This window comes from Tiliqua scincoides, chromosome 4, assembly GCF_035046505.1.
Source record: "Tiliqua scincoides isolate rTilSci1 chromosome 4, rTilSci1.hap2, whole genome shotgun sequence".
NCBI classification, from domain to species: domain Eukaryota; kingdom Metazoa; phylum Chordata; class Lepidosauria; order Squamata; family Scincidae; genus Tiliqua; species Tiliqua scincoides.
Window position 1 is genome coordinate 214,671,561 of NC_089824.1, and position 21,965 is coordinate 214,693,525.

Consider the following 21,965-nt stretch of genomic DNA (forward strand, 5'->3'; position numbering starts at 1 on the left):
CTTAGGAGTGGACCTCAACAGGTGCAAACCCTGGCCTCTGAGCGGCCCGCTTGGAGGCAGGCTGTGCAGCATGGCCTTTCCCAGTTTGAAGAGACACTTGGCCAACAGTCTGAGGCAAAGAGGCAAAGAAGGAAGGCCCATAGCCAGGGAGACAGGCCAGGGACAGACTGCACTTGCTCCCAGTGTGGAAGGGATTGTCACTCCCGAATCGGCCTTTTCAGCCACACTAGACGCTGTTCCAGAACCACCTTTCAGAGCACGATACCATAGTCTTTCGAGACTGAAGGTTGCCAACCACATCAATCATGGATGTCACACTAGGACACAACAGGGCGCAGAGATTTACAAATAAATGCTCAGTTTCAGGTTCCTTTAAGGTTCATGCCACTCTCTCCTGGAGCTTGGAAGTGGGGTGAGTTATGTGGGCCACAAGAGCCTGGAACAGAGATTTTCAGCATCTTTCTTCTCAAGTCACACTGACCTCTATGGTCTTCTCTACAGTCTTTGCCTCTTGTGATGTCATATCCAGCTTCAGGTAGGCTCTTTCGGGTTCTGTGGCTCTGTTTCTGGGGCAACTGTACTAACAAATTATCCGTTCCTCTTCATCCTCTGACTCTGCCTCTACATAGGTCACCCTAGAAACAGAGCCATAGAATCTGAAAGTATTTTTCAGCAACTTTCAAGTGCTGTTCTCCAAACTCCCGCAGCACACCTACGGACGTTTCCCAACACACCGTATGCCACAGCACACTGGTTGAAAATCAGTGGCCTAGAATGTATAGCTCAGAGAAGTGGGATCATGGTGTCAGTGGGGCTGGGTTTTTGAGATCTATTTTAACACAGCAGCATTCTCTCCATGTTTATTGTTTGCCAAATGATGCAAATCAATGGAATATTTTTCTTGTGTTATTTATTTAAGAACAAATAACTTTGATAAAGTGGTTTGTGCTCCACCTTTCAGGCCCTAAGGTTTGGTGCTAAAAATTCTTTTGTCAGCTTTTCTTTAGTGCAGAGTGACACTTCCACTTGAACAGTCCAGAAGGAAAGGGAATTGATGCATGCAAGGATTTCGGCAGGGGTTCTATGCAGCCATGAAAATAGGAACAGAGGAAGTGGCCTTATACTGAGTCAGTCCATTGGTCAATCTAGAACAGTGGTATCCAAACAGTGGTATCCAGTCATGACTGCCCAGAGCATTGTGTCATCCTGATCTGGGGACATGTCGAGCCGCGGCGCACCGGACTGGTAAGTGCCGGTTGCGATGGGGAAGGATTCACCAAACCCCGGATCCAGCCCATGGGCCTGGATTTGGAGGGAGCTGGTCTAGAACACTGTTGTCACCACTGATTGGCAGGGTCTTTCCAGGTTTTCAAGTCAGGTTCCTTTGTCAGCCGTACCCAGACAGGGACTGAACAGGGGCCTTCTGCATGCAAAGCAAATGCTCTGCCAATGAGCTAAGGGCCCAATCCTAACCAATTTTTCAGTACCGGTGCAGACATGCCAATGGAGCATACACTGCATCCTGTGGTGGGGAGGCATTCACAGAGGCCTCCTTAAGGTATGAGAACATTTGTTCCCTTACCTCAGGGCTGCATTGCAGCTGCACCAGTGCTGGCAAGTTGGCTAGGATTGGGCCCTAAGGCTCCTTGCCAGCAAGGATGAGAATCAACTCTGTGTTGCAGGAGCTTCACTTAAGGACAGCACCAGCTGTGCACTTACTCCATCTGAAGCTGCCAGGTTTGGGGGGAATTTTTTTTGTATGCATGGTGCCATGTGCATGTCTGAAGCTGCCCTGATTGTACAAAATAAGTCCTGATTTCCGCTAATATGCGGGTGTGGAAGTAACTCCGCTCATGTGAGTAATCCCTTTGAACTCCAGGGAGCTGTTTGCATGCCTAAGTGATTTGCATGATCACTGCTTAAGAGCTGGAATTAGTCCTTGCCATCTGTATTTACAATATTCTGCTAATCCAGCCTTTTAGATGCCACAAATAGCCCCCTTTCGCAGCGCACCGTTATTGATCAAGAGAGAGAGATTTGGTTTGACAGAGGTTTGCGAAAAGCCTCTGCGTTGTCCAAGGAGCAGTCACATTATCCCCTCTTCTCAGCTGACATATGGTAATGCACAGTTTAATGCTTACCCTGATGTACCGGAGGAGTGTCAAGCTCCACTGCCAGCTGATGCCCAAAAGTTTTACGAGTACAAAAATAAATATCTGAAATGATTTTCTGGTGCCATTTCTGGATTGTACAAATGCTCAAGCTGTTTTGACTGCTTTTGTTACACTTAAACGTTCTTTGGCATGGAGAGAGGAGGGAGGGCTTGGGATTCTGCTTGGCCACACTCCTCATTTGGCATAAATTAATCGGATTGTCTCGCTGTCTTTGTATAGCCTCATCTTGAAGTAATTTTAATTTCAATGACTAGGCTTATAATAAATATTTTTCCCCCAAGTGTGTTATCCCGTTGACTGTACATAATCGTGTCTTAAAGCCTTAAGTGCTCAGAAGCTCCTTGAGTTGCACTTCCCTTGCTCCAAACTTGTCTTTTAAGTGGTAGCTAAAGGACTGTAATCTGCCTGCTCTGAAATTAAATCTATTAATGCAATAGTAATGTACCTTGTTTTAAAAAAAGAAAAAAAGAAAAGCCAGCCCTCAATTTCAGAAGTTCAGCACTTGGTTTTAACCTTGCTGTTAGCAGGAACATTGGCATTCTGGCATGTAATCGCACAACCAGAATTTGTAAGGAGATGGGGCCAGAGGTGACCTTACCATGTCTCAGTTCATTTGCCAGAGAAAGTGGGTATTCTTGAAAAGAGAGTGGGTATTCTTGAAAAGAGCAGCAACTGTTACCCTGCAGATGCCTGATCTTGTCTGATTTTGGAAGCTAAGCAGGGTCAGGCCTGGTTAGTACTTGGATGGGAGACCGCCTGGGAATACCGGGTGCTGTAGGCTTATACGGTATCGTACCATAGTCTTTCGAGACTGAAGTTTGCCAACCATATTGAAAAGAGTGAGCCCTCAGAGCTTTGGGGTGTACCTTGAATCTGCTGTGTCTCGGATGGTGTTACGGCTGTGGTTCTCAAGCTTTTAGCACTGGGACCCACTTTTTAGAAAGAGAATCGGTCAGGACCCACCAGAAGGGACCCATAGAAGTCATGCTATGACCAGAAGTGACATCATCAAACAGGAAAATTTTAACAATTCTAAACTGTAATCCTAACCACACTTACCCAAGAGTTAGACCCATTTCCTAGCACTGTTAAAAGCATAGACAGAGTAGCCTGGTTGTTGGCATCCTTCAGTCTTGGAAGACTATGGTATCGCTCTCTGAATGGTGGTTCTGGAACAGAGTGTCTTCTCCAGTGCGCGAAGCCTGGGTGAAGTAGATATGGAGGATAGACTGTTCCCCATGCAGCAAATCCCCCCTCTCCACGTCGCTGAAATGGTCCAATGGAAAGGCAGAGGCCAATACGGTTGGTTCCAGCGGCATCGCAGGAGTTGCCAGAACATGACTGTGTTCAGCCAGGAACTGCCTCAGGGACTCAGGCTCCGAGGTTGACTCCTGAAGCCTTTTCCATAACTGGATATAGCCACAAGGCAGTGGAGGTTTGGGATCAGAGCTTTCCTTCTCTCAGATGAGCTGCCTTCCCAGGCTAACGAGTCCCATCTACCCAGTGGGCAGATAGTATAAAATACATACTAGAGTAGTCTATTAAAAGTAAAAAGCTGTAACATTTTCCCCAATGCAGTCACATTGGTAGCATCAAGTCTAATATATTAAAAATATAATATTGAAATGAATAGGGACACATCTGAAATTAGTTTGTGACCCACCTAGTGGGTCCTGACCCACCATTTGAGAAACACTGTTTTGGGGTATTTGTGTCCTGGTCAAATGCTTCCTGATAATTGGCATCCTAGTCATTCGTGTCTGGTTTCTTTGCGTCCCAGTTATTTGCATCCCTGTATAACTGAGCAATAAACCACATGTTATATATGCTAAGCCTCTTATCCCAGCCCTCACCCTACCTTCCATTAAAAAAATGAAAAGTACATCTAATATAGGAGGTCTGGCTCAGTTGGTAGAGCTGCCGCCTTTTGTACACCTGAAGATCTGAGGCTGCCAGTTCAAAACAACCAGAAGTACCGAGAACTGAGGACACGCTGATATACTGATGAGCTGACCCTCAGTGGCAGAGAGGAGTTGCCGTCAAGTGGAGCGTGGGAGGCGAAGGGCCAGAGAGAGGCCAGACCGGGAAGGAATCCAGCTGGAACCAGGAGTTCTATGAAAGACTAGAACTATTCAGTTGTAAAAATCCCTACAGGGGTTTAGAACAGCCTGCCTATGTAAACTGCCGTGTATTAAAGTCCGAGGAGAAATCTGATGACCAAAGAAAGGCGGTATATAAATACCTGTATAAACAAATAAATATCGATATACGTATATTGAGATACAAATGTTCAGGACACCAAAAAAAGGACGCAAATGTTCAGTGCTGGGACGCATTTGACTGGAATACAGTTGTACTGGATGCAATGGCCCTGTTACTCTCTAGGACAGCAATTTTCAACCTTTTTCATCTCATGGCACACTGACAAGGCACTAAAATTGTCAGGGCACACCATCAGGTTTTTGACAATTGACAAGGCACATGCTGCCAGTGGGGGCTCACATCCCCCATTGGCCCTACTAATAAATGACCTTCTCCCAAATTCCTGTGGCACACCTATGGACCACTCACGGCGCACCAATGCGCCCTGGAACAGTGGTTGAAAATGGCCACGCTAGGATCTTGTGACCTGAGGTGGTGGCCAAAGGCAAGCCACCTGAGCCTCACTTACAATATCACCACCACTGCCATCGCCATTGTTTAATATTTTTCTGTGCTGCCTTTCAAAAAGTATCTTTTGGCAGGGTAAACAGTGAAATAGCAAAAAATATTACAGAAATTAAATGCTGCAGATAAAACAGCGAACAATTAAAACAAGCAAGGCCATCTAGAACCAAAAGGAACAGTCCATCAGTTAAAAACTGAGCAGAATAAAAATGATCTTAAAGCTGCGGTTGGTGTTTCTTACTGCAGAGGTAAATCTATACCTGTGGCCCATTGTTGCTCTCAATACCTACCAATTGAAGTTGATCAAGAGGCAGACCAGAAAGCAGGGCCTGAGAAGGCATACCTTAGTAATCAGGGAGCAGGGACAGCCTGTCCATGAGGACAACTCAGGCAGCAGTTTGGTTGGGATGCCCACCTCTTTCTGCCACTTGCCTCCAGTAAACCTCTTCCTCCCACTTCCTGATCAGAAAAAAAAAGAAGAGGGAGGCAAGGCTCTTTGAGTTTTTTCCTCTGACCTTTTCTGTCCAATCAGCGTGCAGCAGGTACAAGCGTCAATCAAACCATCTGCCTGCCAGCCTTGCAGTGTTGTCTCTGTACACCAGCTTTCCCTGCACTGAAATTATACGTTTTATTTTACACTTTCAATAAGCCCCAGGGGAAAGTAATGAGAAGAGAGTCATTTCTTTCTGGAAATCCTATTATGTTATGCTTGAATCCTAGCAGCGTTCTATAACATTATGCAGAATGAGGTGATGGGATTCTTTAAAGCGTACGGAAGAATAATACTTTTGGGAAATTCCCTGCAGGTTTTAAAACAGTGCGTCGGAAAGAAAGGCTTAATGTAGTCTTCTGTCTAGTCCTTGTTAACCACATTCAGGGAGCTTTCAATAGGAGAGCATTTGGTACTAATCCTGAGCCTAATGTTAAGAGGGCAGGAGGTCTGGTCTAGAGGGTAACATCTAGAGGGTAACATCTGGCCTGAAGATAACATCCACAAGGTCACCAGTTTGAGGCCACCAGCACCGTGCAACCTTGAAGCAGCTGACAAGCTGAGCTGAGCTATTTCCATCTGCTCTGAGCGTGGGAGCATGGAGGCCAGGATGGAGGCCAGATCAGAACGAAACATCTGAATTGTTGTGGCTCTTGAAAGATAGAGCCTTCTTTCAATTGTAAAAATCCCTAGGGGATTTAAATTAGCCTGCCTATGTAAACCGCCTTGAATAAAGTCTTGAATAAAGACCAAGAAAGGCGGTATATAAATACCTGTATTATTATTATTATTATTATTATTATTATTATTATTATTATTATTATTAAGGAAAAATATTTTCAGTGGACAAAGATGGAAGAAGAGGTCTTTCAGGGACCCCAAAGAGTTCTCAAAAAGACCCCTTTTCCATGGCTACAGCATTGGTGCCATCTTGTATGGCCAATAGCAGTTATATCCTCACTTGGCCCAACAGATGTGACTATATCACCCCAGTGAGGGCAATCTGAGAGTATTCAGAGCAAGGCATGAAGACAGGTAAGCCTCTGGGGTCTTTCTAAGAAGCTGAAATGTGAAGTTTTCGGCTCCAGCTGATGAGTCAAGATGCACAAAGATGTCACGCCTTGATCTAAGGTGGGTGGCATCATTTGCGCCACCAACACCTTTGCCGGTTCACAGTTTTTGCGTGAGGACCGAGTCGATGAAAGAAAAGGCTACCAGACTGAAAGGGAGTCAGGACGCTACCAATTAAATTGTGTGGAAGGCGGAATGTTTTGGCAGGTGCAGCTTTTTGATCATATGCAGGACAGGCTCACCTGACAAAACGCCCATCTGCTAGGCAGCTTTTCAGCTACAATGAGCTCTGGCCTCCTTTGTGTGTGGTCACTGTAGAAAGAGAAGGTGAAAGATAGAGAAGCTGGACAAAATTGAAAACTGGGTCCCGTGTCTCGGGTTGAGATGGACGGCAGGCCCCAGATCTGGAAAGGATGAAGATGGCATGCAAATGTACTGAATAAATGTCTTTAATCGTGGTGAGGATTAATCCTCTTTCATATCATACTCAGTAAAACAGCCCTCAAGATCTTTGCATATTAACATCTAAGGAGGGGGCATAGCTTAGTGGGGGAGCACATGCTTTGCATGCAGAAGTTCAATCCTTGAAGTCAACAGCTACAAGGAGACCCCTGCAGAGACCCTGAAAATATGAAGTCTATGAACTTGCAGTGAGTCTGATGATGGGTCCACCTGGCTCAGCACTGCCTGCTGGCAGCAGCTCCCCAGGGGTTCAGACAAGGGTCTTTCCCAGCCTTGCCCGGAGATGCTGGAAGGGATGGAATTTGGGGCCATCTGCTTGCAAAGTGTGCAGGTGTGGTCCATTCATTTGGCCAAATGAGGTGATTGCAGGATACCTGCCCCTGCTGCTCTTCTTCCCCCCCCCCCCCAGATTCACAAAGGGAGGAGGAAAGAAAATGGATTGGAAAAGGAGGTGTGGAAGAAAGGAGAGTGGTAGAGTGTGGCATCTTGACATGGGCAAGTGAAAGGCAGAGGGCTCCCCACTGATTCTGGTGAGTGCCATGGGGTGGAGGGAGGAGGCAATGTCCTTACATTAGTGGATAGAATGGCACAATATTGCTCTAAAAAAAAGAAAAAAAAGAAATCAATCCTTGAAGCCCTGTCCCTTCCATGGGAAGAGAAACATACGCCAGGCTATTCACATGGTGGATATTCAAGGGGTAATTTAATAATTCTTTATTTGGGGTCAGTGGAAATATTAAAATTGATTGAATCCACAAAAAGGAAATGTTTACCTTCTTGTTGCAGAAGCATTTGTGGAGTGAAGGTAATTAACTCCATGATGAAGACTGCAGTCCATGAAAGCTTTTGTGGAAATAAAAGGGTTCGTCTTAAAGGTGCTGCAAAGCCCTCCTGAGACGGCCGTGGAAGTCACCACCCACTCTTGCTGGGAAAGCCAGGTGCAAAAACGTCCTGAGAAAGCCCATCCAGCCCTGTCCAAGGGCTCCTCTAAGAGCTCACGTCCCTCTAACAGCCAGAAGGTGGTGCCAGCTTACCTGGTCCTTGTTGGCCATGTGCACCTTTATCTCAGGAAGCTGCTTCAGCAGTGCGCACCGCAACTTTTGCTTACAGGTGTGGCCCAGGATGAGGCTCTTCTGCACTTACTGGGATATTAAAGAGAGAGAGCGCGCGCACACCTCAGGGTCTCTGTTCCTCCAACTCCAGTGGCTGGAGCCATTCAAAGGTTGCCCCGCGCCCCCGCGCCCTCCGAGCTGGGGGAGGGGGCTCCCAGTATCTAGCCGGACCCAACCATCTCAGTTGCCTGGGCGGGGCACGCCGACCCACTCGCGACTTCTGGCCGTGGCCAAGCCTCCGCAGGGTGCCCTTTGAAGGTGGAGGTGCTGTGAGGGTGGCTGAGAGGGGGCGCAGCCCTGGCTGTGGCCAGCAGCCTCCTCCGGGTCTGGAGGGGGAGGTGCGCAGGTATGGCCCTGCCCCCCCACACCTCCTCCTGCTGTAGTTCACCCCTCCATCAGCAGAGGGGGGCAGTGGCTGGCCATGGGAAGCCTCCCTCTCGGTGGCATAGCCAGAGGAGAGGCCAGTGGTGTAGCTAGGGGGGGCGGAGGTAACACCACAAATGCCCCAACATCGCTAACATCACAGAGGTTACAGGTAATCCCATCACGTTATATACCGTTGGATGTGGAATGTCCAGTGGAATGCAATGCAAAAAACCAGATTGAAATATTTCCTTTCCATCAAAAGGTATGGTCAAAAAACAGGAAACCAAAAAATGCATGGAACCCTATGGAAAATGAAACTGAGCCATATCGAGCGTGAGTAGGCGAACATGCCATAGTTCATCGGAAAGGGCAGGCTGAGAGGAATCCAATGACACCAGAATGGTTCCTATCCAATGAAAGCAGCCCCCCAAAAACACCCAAGGAGGAAGTCCCTCCCTCCAATGTATTGAGCCCTATGGAAAGTGAAAGTAAGCCACACGGTTTTGTTTACCTGTAAATAAGCAAATGTGCCTTGGCTCCTGGTCAAGTCAGGCAAAGAGGAATGCAAGGCTAGCTCCCAATCAGATGAAAGTGGAGCTCAGCAAATGCTCCAGAAGGCTGCACACCCCCCCCCCTCAAATAAAACAGAGACTTGAGCTGGTAAAGTGGGGACTGAGGAGGGCTGAAAATCTCACTGATTTATCTGGGGGGGTGTTATTGCAGGCAGCAAATACCCCCCCCCCCCCAGAATAAAACAGAAGCTTGAGCTGGTAAGGTGGGCACTGGGGAGGGCTGAAAATCTCATTGATTTATCGGGGGGGTGTTATTGCAGGCAGCAACCCCCTCCCAAAGAATAAAACAGAGGATTGAGTTGGTAAGGTGGGCACTGGGGAGGGCTGAAAAGCTCACTGATTTATCTGGGGGGGGGGTGTTACTGCAGGCAGGCTACAGAGAATATTCACTTGGTGAAACAGGGCTGGCTTCCCCTTATTTATCTGTTTTTCTTTAATTTAATTATTTATAAATATTTTATTTTGCTTGATGATGTCACGTTCAGCCATGACATCACTTCTGGTGGGTCCTGGACAGATTGTCATTCTAAAAAGTGGGACCCAGTGTTAAAAGTTTGAGAACCATTGCCTTAACTCAAAACAGGCCAATGAGACATCGGGGGGGGGGGGGAGAGTAACCAAAATTCTGGAAATTGTGGCTTTTAGGAATAATACCATCATGTTATATACTATTTGATGCAGAATTTCATCCATTGCTTGTGGGGAAATATGCACTGCATTTATTTTTCTGGCCATTATTATTATTCATTCCATGTCATGACTATTACTATTTCTGTCTCACCTACCTCACAGGGTTGTTGTGAGGACAAAATAAGGGGAGGAACCATGTACACTAACCTGAGTTGCTTAGAGGAAGTGTGGTATAAAAAGTGAATTAATTAGACAATATAATTAATAATTAATTAATAATTATTAGTTATAATAATTATTATAATAGTTGCTCAGGGTCCCTTGCATGCTGTGGTGAGGCTCCCTGCAAAACTTAGTCGTTTGCCCCCTCTAGCTATGCCACTGGCTCCAAGCACCCCAAGGCTGGCTCTGGGGTTGTGTGGCTGGAGTGGCTGAAGGCCCAGTCCTATCCAACTTTCCAGCACTGATGGAGCCATGTCAGCAGGGCATATGCTGCATCCTGCGGTGGAAGGGCAGTCACAGAGGTAGGGGATCATTTGTTCCCTTACCTCATAGTGACATTGCAGCGGCATCGGCACTGGAAAGTTGGATAGGATTGGGACCTGAGGCAGCCCATCTCCCCCTACAGCAATCTGGAGGTTTGCTAGGCTCTCCACTGGTAGGGGTGTGTGCAGGGGGGAGTGCACTGGTGTTCCTGGAGGAGAGAAACTTTTCAGATCCAGGGAGTGGGAGGAGAAGCAGCAGCAGAGGTGGCATTTGACATACCACCAAGTTTGGATCAGTCCTGAAAACAGGTGTTCTCTATGTTCAAACCCCTGCTCAGCTATGAAGCTTCCTGGCTAACCTTAGGCTAGTCAGTAACCCATGTGCAACCATGTTGCCTATATGCAACCTCTGGGTTTTAGAGGTGACCACCTCTGGATGCCAGGTGCAAGAGTGTGGCAACAGGATACAGGTTACAGGTGCTCCCTGAGGCAGCTGGGGGGGTGGCACTGTGAGATACAGGACTAGATGGGCCTTGGGCCTGATCCGATCCAACAGGGTTCTTCTTATGTTCTTAACCTACCTCACAGGTTGTGGTGAGGACAAAAGGAAGAAAGGAACTGTGTAAACCACCCTGAGCTCCTTGGAGGAAGGGCAGTATAAAAATGTGAAAAATAAATAAATAAAAGGGAACATAAGTTAATGCATATTATTACTGTCTAAAATTATTATTGCATAATATTATGCGATATTGTATCTTATTACTATTGCATTCATTTTCCACTTTTGGGAGAGGTAGTTATTTGCTGCTGCGCATGATTTGACTGTTGAGTGCTCAGCAGAAAGGAAAATATGTGCATTTGAGAGCAATATGCAAGTCATATCACTGGGAGATAACAGTGCTTGAAATCCCTCATTTGACTAATCTGCAAAAGGATAGCAAAATCATATTTGAGAACGTTTACACGAATGAATCTATACATTCTGCAATACTTCCTTGAAACACACACAAACACACACACACACACACACTTAGGGATTTCAGTGAGCAATAAGATGCAGCCAATAAAGAGATTTCTATTGTATTTAATGAGCCAGACTTGACATGCTTAAACAGACTCTTAAGTGTTCTAATGGAAAGGTCTTGAATCTGTTTGCACTGTTTGATCTCCATTCAACATGGGATGCATGAGAGCGTCCAGGCCTTAATGTCTTTCAACTTAGCCCTTGTAATGGCCAAGAGCATTGAGAGTCTTGTAATAAAGGGCATTTTTACAGCATAATGACACTCTTTTATATTGCCGTTAATAATTACAGCATTTTTAAAAATAACATAAGGAACAAAGCTCTCAAAAGGTCATGGGGAGTATTAAGTGAGTAGGTGCGGTTCCTTAGAGCTGGGAACGAGGGCATTCTCAGGATACTTTTGGTGATACGTATGTTCGTGCACAGAAGTCGTCCCTCTCACGTGGAGTCAGGACCCCACAGAAATGAGTCAAAAAAGTAAACTGAGGCAGATGAAAGGGGGGTTGCCATATTTATTTCTAGTTTGCATATTGTGTACATTATTTGCTCCTTATGCAAAGTGTCGTGGGGGGGGGTTCAGTGTCACCAGTTCATGTCATTCCAAATTGCCCCACCCAGTGCAGCTTTACAGCAAGGTCATCAGGCTTTTCTCACACACTGTTGTATGTAATGTAACATTTGTTTTATGCATCACTTTTTGCAATAAAACAGCCTCGAGATAGGTTATATAATGATATATAGTTGAGTCCAAAAAAGACATAGTGGAAATGGAAAAGGTGCAAAAGAGAGCGACTAAGATGATTATGGAGCTGGGGCACCTTCCTTATGAGGAAAGGCTACGGCGTTTGGGCCTCTTCAGCCTAGAAAAGAGATGTCTGAGGGGGGACATGATTGAGACATACAAAATTATGCAGGGGATGGACAAAGTGGATAGGGAGATGCTCTTTACACTTTCACATAACACCAGAACCAGGGGACATCTGCTAAAATTGAGTGTTGGGAGAGTTAGGACAGACAAAAGAAAATATTTCTTTACTCAGCGTGTGGTCGGTCTGTGGAACTCCGTGCCACAGGATATGGTTCTGGCGCCTAGCCTAGACGCCTTTAAAAGGGGATTGGACAAGTTTCTGGAGGAAAAATCCATTACGGGGTACAAGCCATGATGTGTATGCACAACCTCCTGATTTTAGAAATGGGTTATGTCAGAATGCCAGATGTAAGGGAGGGCACCAGGATGAGGTCTCTTGTTATCTGGTGTGCTCCCTGGGGCATTTGGTGGGCTGCTGTGAGATATAGGAAGCTGGACTAGATGGGCCTGTGGCCTGATCCAGTGGGGCTGTTCTTGTGTTCTTATGAGTCTTTAAAGGCTAAATAAAAAGTAAAGAAAGTGTCCTGACAGGCCAATCCTATGCATATCTACTCAGAAGGAGATGTCCAATTTAATTCAACGACAGTCCAATCATAATCCCCTCTTTACCGTCAGATCTAGCTTTCTGACAGAGGCGAGTGCTTTATGACTGTCACAAACAGCCTGCTAGCAGTGCATGAAGCCACAAGCTGCCCGCCTACCAGCGGCAAGGTCAGAGCAATGGGCTGCTTAAAGACCACCAACAAAGGTAAGTTGGTGGGAAAGGGTGGAATGGTGGCAGGGGAAGGCAGAATGGGGTGGCAGTAAGGGAAGGGGGAGGGCAGATCAGGTCAGGAAGGAGACAGGTTTGCCGGCAGCAGCAGCAGCAGAAGAATCTAAACCCCTTCCTGTACCCAATCCCAAGGCTCAGGTTCACATGAACCTGCACCACCAACTTTGCTGGAATAGGTCTGATTAGACCTCCTCTACACCACAGAGGCTTATTCAGAGGAGACTGCCAGGAGTGCGCCCCATTTTAGCACACCTGTATCAGCAGGGGGGCATGGGATTGTGTCAATGAGATTGAATCTTATTGCCATCCCAAAGCTTCCTGATGCCTGAGGCAGTGTGCCAAATGATGCCCCTCTTTTACTGGAGGATGTGGCAGCCTCTTCTCCACACTTCCTCTTTTGCTCTATTCCTCCTCTTACCTTTGCCAGTTCAAGGAGGAGAAGGAGGAGAAGTGGATGAATGGAGGTGGGAGTCCGGCCTCATATTGGCTTCATATTGGTCTGACCCTGAATGAAATCTACTCTCAGGCAGATAGGTGTGTATAGGATTGAAGTCTAACTGCCAATCCTATCCACACTTTCCTGGGAGTAAGCCCCATTGAGTTTAATAGGACTTACTTCTTTCTAGACATGCATAAGATTGGGCTGTAAGTTTGCAATCCTACAGACTTCCTTGGGAATAACCCTCACTGAATTTAATGAGCCTTACTTCTAAGCAAATATGTATCAGATTGTGCTGTGAGTTAACCTTTAATTCACTGCATAGGCTGGAATATCCATCGTAATTTTTTCTTTCTTTTCTAATGTACACTAATTCTTTGTTGTATTCCTCAATGAATGTAGTTTGGTGCAAACACTATTAACGCTGGCTCTCTGGCTTCCGTATACCCTTTACTATCCCGCAGATGAAAATAGTAACGCATTTTTTCTGGTTAACAGAGAGATCAGCTAAGATTTTGTTACTTAACTCAGGGAGTTCAGGTTTCACAAAGATCTCAGCTCATTAGTTATAAATGTCATAACGTTCGATCTATAATCAATGCACACTGATTAACAGCACCATCGAAGCACATGCATCATCATAACTCATGAGTGGTCAGGCACTGAACAGCAGTTCAAAATGGAGTGCGAGGCCCTCTTTTAGAAAATGGCGACATTTTGATTCTGACACCACTGGGAGGAAAAAAGAGTCCCTTGTTGCAATTGAAGTGGTAATTTCACTCTGTCTGAAATACTCTCTAGGAATAACTGTACTTGGCCCTCCACAAACTTTGCCCAGTGCTCCCCTCCTCCATTTTTGCCGCCTGCAAAAGAGGTGTCCAAAATGGGAGGGGTGTTCAGTTCAGCATTAGTCTGAACCAACCCTTTCTCCCCTTTTTGGACCCTTCCTCTCTCCCCTTTTGGGCTGCAGGCAGGAGATGTCCTCTGTTTTACTTTTGCACAGCTCCTAGCAGCTTTCAGATGCTTTGAAATAACAAATGAATCACTATTTAATTATTTAAAACATTTACATCCCGCCTTTCCCATCAAATGCCCAAGGCGGCTTACAAAGGTCCATAATTCAATGTACAGTACATAAAAAAATAAATAAAATCATTAATGTAGCAATTTTCAAACTTTTTTCATCTCACAGCACACTGACGAGGTGCTACAATTGTCAAGGCGCACCATCAGATTTTTGGACAATTGACAAGGCACACCTTGCTGCTGGTGGGGGGCTCACATCCCCCAATGGCCCTACCAATAAATGACCCTCCACCAAACTCCCACGGCATACCGGCAGATAATTCGCGGCACATCAGTGTGCCAAGGCACACTGGTTGGAAATAGCTGCCTTAATAAAAAATAATAAAACCAGGGCAGGGGGACTATCTGATCCAGAAAGAGGCAGCAGAACCAAAATACTATTACAGGTTCACATATTATGATAAATTATATCTATACCCCCACGCTCTGTGAGCTAGGATCATGGGAAAGTGCCTTCACTGTGTCAGCCCACTGGTGCCATCTAGCTCAGTGTTATCAACAAGACCAGTAACAGCTCTCCAGTTTCAAGTCACGATGCCTACCTGGAGATGCCAGATTTTTACACCTTGAAAGTTCTGCATGCAAGGCCTGTGTTCTGCCAGCAAACCATACCTTCCCCCATCTTGCCATCATTTTGCTAAAGAATGTTTGGTTCGGTCAAGTGCATGTAGCCCCGGGCATCTAAGGCCATCACTTGAGTGCTGCAACTGAAGCTTGGGGAATGAACACCTATTTTCTAATAAAAAGATGTTAATGATGACTGACAGTAAACACTGTTTATCCTCTTTGTGACTTTCCAAGGAGGATGTCACTTGTTCTTACACAAATTATTCAAAATGTTGTGACTGATGTCTTTTGCCCCTCCTGGAAATGAAGTTAAGCACTGGCAAGAAGCAAACCCCTACCAATGCACGAATGATGCTCAGCAATGGTTGAGTCAGCAATTATGTTTTCATATTTTCTTCACTATGTCATAATTTTCCAATATACCTTTTAGTATAGAAGCAGAATTTAGCAACCATTGTACAATAATTCTTCTACCGCTCGGAGGCGCCCCTGGGTTCCTGGAAGGCATTGCAAATAATGAACATTATTCATTGATTTGGAATGTATGAACTGCGAAAAAAAAAATTGATTGTCAAACTTTGTACAGCCCCCCTCTCCCGCAGTGTTGGTAACTCAGACCTTCACCAGTGTTTGGCATATCATGGCTTTTCTTGTGCTAGAACAGGGGTGTTCAAACTTTTTGGCAGGAGGGCCACATTATCTCTCTGACACCGTGTTCGGGGCTGGGAAAAAAAGATTACATTACATTTAATGTACATTTAAAAATTGAATAAATTTACATAAATGAATATATTAGAGATGGAACTTACATGAATGAATGAAGGCCTTGCGATAGCTCAAGGCCTATAAAAGACCTTGCTCAAAGCAAGGCCAGCCTTTCCTTTGCTGCCCCTGCTGCTCCATAGATGTGAAACAGCAAGGAGTGGAGGCAGCCCTCAACCTGCAGCACACGTGAGAGGCCAAACAGTCGAACCTCCTGTTGAGAGTAGTCACACTGGGCCAGCGCAGGCTCCAGCACGTTTCCAGAGGGCCAGAGGCTGATTGGAGACTGGGAGCTCCCCGCAGGTCGAATTTGGGGTCCCTGAGGGCTGCAAATGTCCCCTGGGCTAGGGTTTGGGCACCCCTGTGCTAGAGTATGGCTGAAGTTGCATTGCTTGCTTGGGGTTTGATGCTTTGTTTTTCTTTTTTTCTGACAAAAGTCCTATGCCTTTAACAGCTGCACAGCAAACTGAAATGTAGCAAATGAAGGTCTTCCCAGCCTTGCAGCCCTATGCCAGGAAAAATGTCATCTGCTGAACTTCTACCCCTGGCAGAATTGTTAAGGGTGCTGGAGCCCTGTCAGAAAAAAAAACCTGGCAAACCCTGCAACATACAGCCCAATCCTATCCACACTTTCCTGGGAGTAAGCCCCATTGACTCTAATGGGACTTACTTCTGAGTAGACATGCATAGGATTGGGCTCATAGTGGGCTGTAATCTCAAGGTGATGCCTACAGGACTGCACAAATCCAGTAATGATCTTCATGGTATCATGAGCAGAACACTCATTTTGAGAGTCGGTTGTCACTTCCCTCTTTGTTAGGGCATCTTCTGATGTTAACTTGGGAAGGAGCTACTGTGTCCTGTGCTCCTCCAGGACCACTTCGGTAATTCAGGGAGATCCTGGCTGTGAGAGGAGCTCATGAAGTGACCTTTTACCATGCCAGAATCTTGCCTCCTAGAAACTGGAACAGTACTGATTTAGGAAGGAGACTCCTCTCAGGTAGCTTGGATCTCATTACTGGGGTGGCCCTTGAAGGAAGAGCTGTGCTGCAGTCACCAATTTCACAAAGTCAATATCAGAATAATAGCAGTACATACTACCTGTTACTTTGACAGTCACAGCAGAAGGACCAGCACACTAATTCCATGGTAACGCACATCTAATGAAAAGCAGATATTTCAGCACAGCAGTTCCAGTGCTGGAGTTAACCCATTTTTGCCCGGCCCACAGCTGTACACATTTAGTCCCTGTTGCGTGTATATATACAACATTGGGCGGAAATGGTCTTAAGCAATCACCCTGTAGGCAGCCTGGATGACAAATTGTCCTGAGGCCTTCAAAGGAAGAGCAAGGTTTCAGGGCAATTGATAAACTAGGTGTACAACTTTAAGTGGTATGATCAATAGATGAACCCTGCTAATTGGGTAAGAGGCACTTTTTCAAGCGGGTACTCCTTTTTTTAGCAGGGGGAGAGTAACTGGCCCACCTCATCCCAGCACTGTCTGTTCTAGTGGCTGTCTGCTGGTATTCATTTGCATCTTTTTAGATTGTGAGCCCTTTTGGGACAGGGAGCCATTTAGCTATTTGATTTTTCTCTGTAAACCGCTTTGTGAACTTTTAGTTGAAAAGCGGTATATAAATACTGTTAATAATAAATACTGTTAATAATCAGTTAGCTAAGGATTTATGTTAATTACTGGGGGGTTCAATTTTTGTCCAATGTTACATTGCTATTCAGAGAAGGTTACTCATGAGTAAGCAGTGTTGGAATCAATGAGACAAGCTGGTTGTGACTGCCTTAAGTCCTATTAATTTCCATGGAACTTATGCCCAGTCCTATGATTTAGCAATTTGCTGCCATAAGTCACTTTGTGATAGTATAAATGTCACGCCGTTACCGCATACTACCACTAGAGGAAACAGCTGGAAGCTCAGTGTGCATGCTCAGACACTATACCAGCGCAGGTAAGATGGCGGGAGGAATGGTTTGCAGTTCAGGGGAGGATCAGGTTAGGGAGTGGGCTGGAATGGGGCTGCTTCAGGGTCAGGAAGGGATGGATCTCAGTGGCAGTCATGCATGCCAGATCCTATCCCCCTTTGCTGGCCTGGGCCCACCCCCTTCATCTCCTTGAACTTACACCAGCAAAATAGCTGGTGTATGTTTGAGGAGACTCATTATCGGACAGCCTACCATGGGTTAACTCCTACCAAGTAAAAATATGTTTACTAACCTTTCACTGGTCATCTGATCAATCCCTCCATAGCGTGCAGTGCATGCTCCATCAGTACGGCTGCATGGTGGGGTTTAGGATTGGGCCCTTAGTCATGCCTAACTTTCTTTGGAAACAGCCCTTCCCACTACTCTTTCTAAGGGGGGGGGGGGAACCAAGGTGCTGTTCAGTATGAAACGTAGCCTTGACAGTGACAAACCTTGCCTGCAGGTTTATGATCTAAATAAACCAGCCATTTTCAACCACTGTGCCGTGGCACTCTGGTGTGCTGCGGATGGTCTGCAGGTGTGCCACGGGGGTTTTGGGGGAGGATCATTCATTAGTAGGCCACTGGGGTATGTAAGCCCCTGCTGTCAGTGAGGTGTGCCTTGTCAATTGTCAAAAAACTGATGGTGTGCCTTGGCAATTTCAGTGCCTTGTCAGTGTGCCATGAGACGAAAAAGGTTGAAAATCACTGAAATAAACATACACCTGAGAAAAAAGGGAGGAGGGGAGGAGGATAGGGACCAAGAGAGATAATACTGTAAATTAAAATCTTCACAAATTGAAGGCCTGGAAAAGGAGATGAGAAACTTCTTAAAATGTGAGCCAATCTGAGTCCCACGAATACTTACCCAGTAAGACTGTGCGTTGAGGGCAGAATTGTTCATTTCTGAGGTTGTGTGAGTCTAAGAAATGAGGGGTGTTAACAATCTGTTTGTTTGTTTATACATACATACATACATACATACATACATACATACATACATACATACATACATACCCCACCTTTCTCCCAGTAAGGGCCCCCAAAGAGGCTTACAAGGTTAAAAATATACAATGGTAATGAAACAATAAAGACAAAAGCACCCAGTGGATCTCATAAGATTAAGCAATTTAAAATTACATTCAATTAAAATTAAAAAGCCAGCCCATCATTTCACACATCAAAAGCCCATTTGAAGCAAAAGGTCTCTTAAGGCCCTGTCAAAAAGTCTCCAAAGAGGATATTAAATAAAGGTTTTCTTTCTTTTAAACAATTAGTGCTAACTTTGTTTTTGTTATGTACGTTATGCCACCATATCTCTCCTTCAGTATTTAAATGTAACTCCTTCATTGATCAGTTAGTCAGCTAAAAGGCAGATGATTCACTGTCTAGAAATTCTTCCTGAAATGAGTCTTGACGGTTTTTCCAAGGTGGGAGAAGAGAGACACCAAAGATGGAGTGGATGAAGCCAGCAGTCTTTCCACTGCCCACCTTTTCCCTGAAGCACAAACAAGTGCCCTCCATCTCCCCTTGAGAAGCTACCTTTGTTCACATGGAGCAAAACGGAGGCATGTTTGCTTGCTTGCTCGCTGGTTTATTTATTTATTACCATAGTCATAATCTCTTTGTGTCCTGGCGCACGGACTCCGCATCCTTATCGGTGCATTCTGGCGCTCTGCACAAAGCAGCTGCCATCTCGACGCGAAGCTGAAATGCCGTTCGCTACAAGGCGGGTTTCCATTATCTTCCTCCTCATATGTTTTTCTCCTTTTTGCTTTCATAAAGCTGGTGGGTTAAAGAGAGCATTTGCTTGTCACCGTGACGCTCACCAGGCGGCTCTCGGATGCTGAGGGGGTGGCGTTTTGTGTATTCCTACCTTGTACCCTGCATCTTTTCCCCCCCTTTCAGAAATAGCCCTGGTGTTGCAACAGCTCCTTTAAACTGCTGATCAGAAAATTAACTTCAGATTGTAAAGGGATAACAGCTCAAGGTTGCCACAGTTACATCTTATCCTGCTTATTTTGTTTGTTGGAAACATTAAGAAAATTCTCTGTGCAGAATTTTTTGCAGGGGGACGTCTACTTTTTTATTAATTATGAAAAACTAATAGATCTGGGTGAACAAGGGGTTTTGCAACCAACTTTAATGAACTCTGAGTGAAGATGAAACTCCTATCAGTTAATTTTAGCAAGCTGTCAGGTAGTGTTCAGCCCTGACTGTACAAATGTATGTCATAGAACACGAAAAGAAAAGGATGTTTCCCTCCATCAGGATTCTACATAAGCATTTTCACATATTTCTCAACGTCCCACCTGCTTTTGTAGAGCTCCTTGCTTCTCTAGATCCTTGTTTGTGCTTGCTCATTGTTTTCTTTGATGCTTCATTCAGATTCGTTCCGATAAGGATAGCGAGATCCACATAAGATACAGCATCACAGGCGTGGGAGCTGACCAGGCACCGACGGAAGTCTTCAACATTGATCCCGTGTCGGGGAGAATGTACGTGACTCGTCCAATGGATAGAGAAGAAAGAGCATCCTATCACGTAAGCACATGATCTCTTGGCACTAGAAAACGTGAAGCTTGATGTTATTGCAATTCAGTATACTTTCTGGATAGACTGTGCAAAGGTATAACCAGGCCCTCTGGCCTGGGTAGAGACACCAGAAGGAAGAGTTCTATGAAACTATGCAGGCCCAAGCCAGGCCGTTTTCGTTTTAAACTGTTTATGGCTTCTCATTCACGACAGCTTCTCCGAATACAGAGCTGTTTTACATAAATAAAATACTGTATGTAAGTTCAGTTATTTAATAAATGAATTTTATTAGGCTGATGAAGCAATTAGAGAACATCTCAGGCTGCAATCATATGCACACATACCTAGGAGTAAACCCCATTGACTACCATGGAACTTACTTCTGGGTAAACATGCATAGGATTGGGCTGTCAAACAACAAATGCAAGCTATTGACAACCCAATCCTGAGCTGCCCGGAGTGTCCAGGCTCGGCGGCACCGAAAAGGGCTGCCGCTGAATCCTGCGCCCCCTGTGCTACTGCGGGAGGCTCCTCGGGAGAAGGGGAGTAAGGTAAGCATTAAGGTAAGGGAGTAAGGGAGTAAGGTAAGGGAGTAAGGTAACCTTCCCACGAGTAAGGTAAGCAGCCCCGCAATGGGGCTACTCACTTTAGTGAGCAGAGGCGCTCATAAGTAGAGGCGCACGAGTAAAGGCGCTCGTGTAGGGTGCACAGCCCTGCATGAGCGCCCTGATCCTGTGGAGCTCGGCTCTGCAGATCCTCCTCCCACCTGCCCCCAGCACGCCTCCCGCCTGCCCCTGCCGGCTTCCCCCCAGAACGCCCCCCCATGCCCCCGTCCATGCTCCACCTCCCGTTTTGCAGCCCAGCAGTCCAGGAGAATGCCGAGCCGCAGAACCTGGGCCACCATCCAGCACTAGCCCAGCACCAGCCAGTGGGAGCCCGGCAGTGAGCCCCGCAAACTTGCCTGACGGCACGTTTGCAACTGTGGCCGGCAGCACGGAGCCGTGCTGCCGACCACAGGATTGGGCTTTGAAACAGCAGTGACACGAAGTACTCAAAACTGTAGCAAACTCAACAGGCCTGGAAAAATTAAAAGGGCCTTGCCTGGCATTGAAAAGATAAGAGTTTCAGGCAAGTCACCCTCATGGCAGCGTTTGAGAGGCAGAGTGCCACAACTGAAAAGGCCCACTCTCTGGTCATCACCTGCCTTATCTTAGAAGATGGAGCATCAGAGAAGGCCCTTCAAAGGTGTTCTCAGTATATGAGCAGGCTTATGTAAGAGAAGGCAGTCCTTCAGGTACCTGAGCTCCAAGCCTTACTGGAAACTAATGGTCCATATCAGCACTTTGAATTCTGCTTGAAAAGAGAAATGGATTTATTGCCCTCCTTTACTCTTCCTGCAACCCACAGTATCAACAGCTACAGCCTAACCAAAACCTTACCACTTCCCAGTGCGCTTCTTCCATTCAGTGCTACAAACCTACTGCTACTCTTTTGCAACCCAACTGGAGCGCAGAGGGTTGTCCTTTTGAAGTCCTGTTTGTGGGCTCCTTGAAAGCCTCTGGCTGACCACAGAAAACAGAATACTGGAGCAGATGGATATTTGTTCTCATATAGCATAAGCAGGATTCTTCTGTTGTCATTGTTTCTGACTTGTCAAGTACGCGACAGCTTCTTTTAAGACATTTCTGCCCAACGTTGCATATACACAACAGGGACCAAATATGTACACCTGTGGGCTGGGCAGAAATGGGTTTTAAACTGGGCTGCTTCTTGCGAATCATGGAAAGTCATTGTGGAACATCTGATCAAGATGGCTTTCCAAATAGTCATCTGAGGACACCATAAAGTACCTGTGAAATTCTATAGGTCACTTCCATTGATATCATCTTCGTAAGAATTCCATTG

At 45.9% G+C, this 21,965-nt stretch overlaps 1 protein-coding gene across 1 annotated transcript in view; it reads left to right on the forward strand.

Annotated features, from left to right (window-relative positions):
- The window catches only part of CDH4 (cadherin 4), a 423,769-nt gene that overhangs the window by 222,496 nt on the left and 179,308 nt on the right, over positions 1-21,965 (forward strand). The window contains exon 4 of the mRNA XM_066624723.1: positions 19,914-20,069. Within this exon, the coding sequence (XP_066480820.1) occupies positions 19,914-20,069 (156 nt within the window). The remainder of the gene's footprint in view (positions 1-19,913; positions 20,070-21,965) is intronic.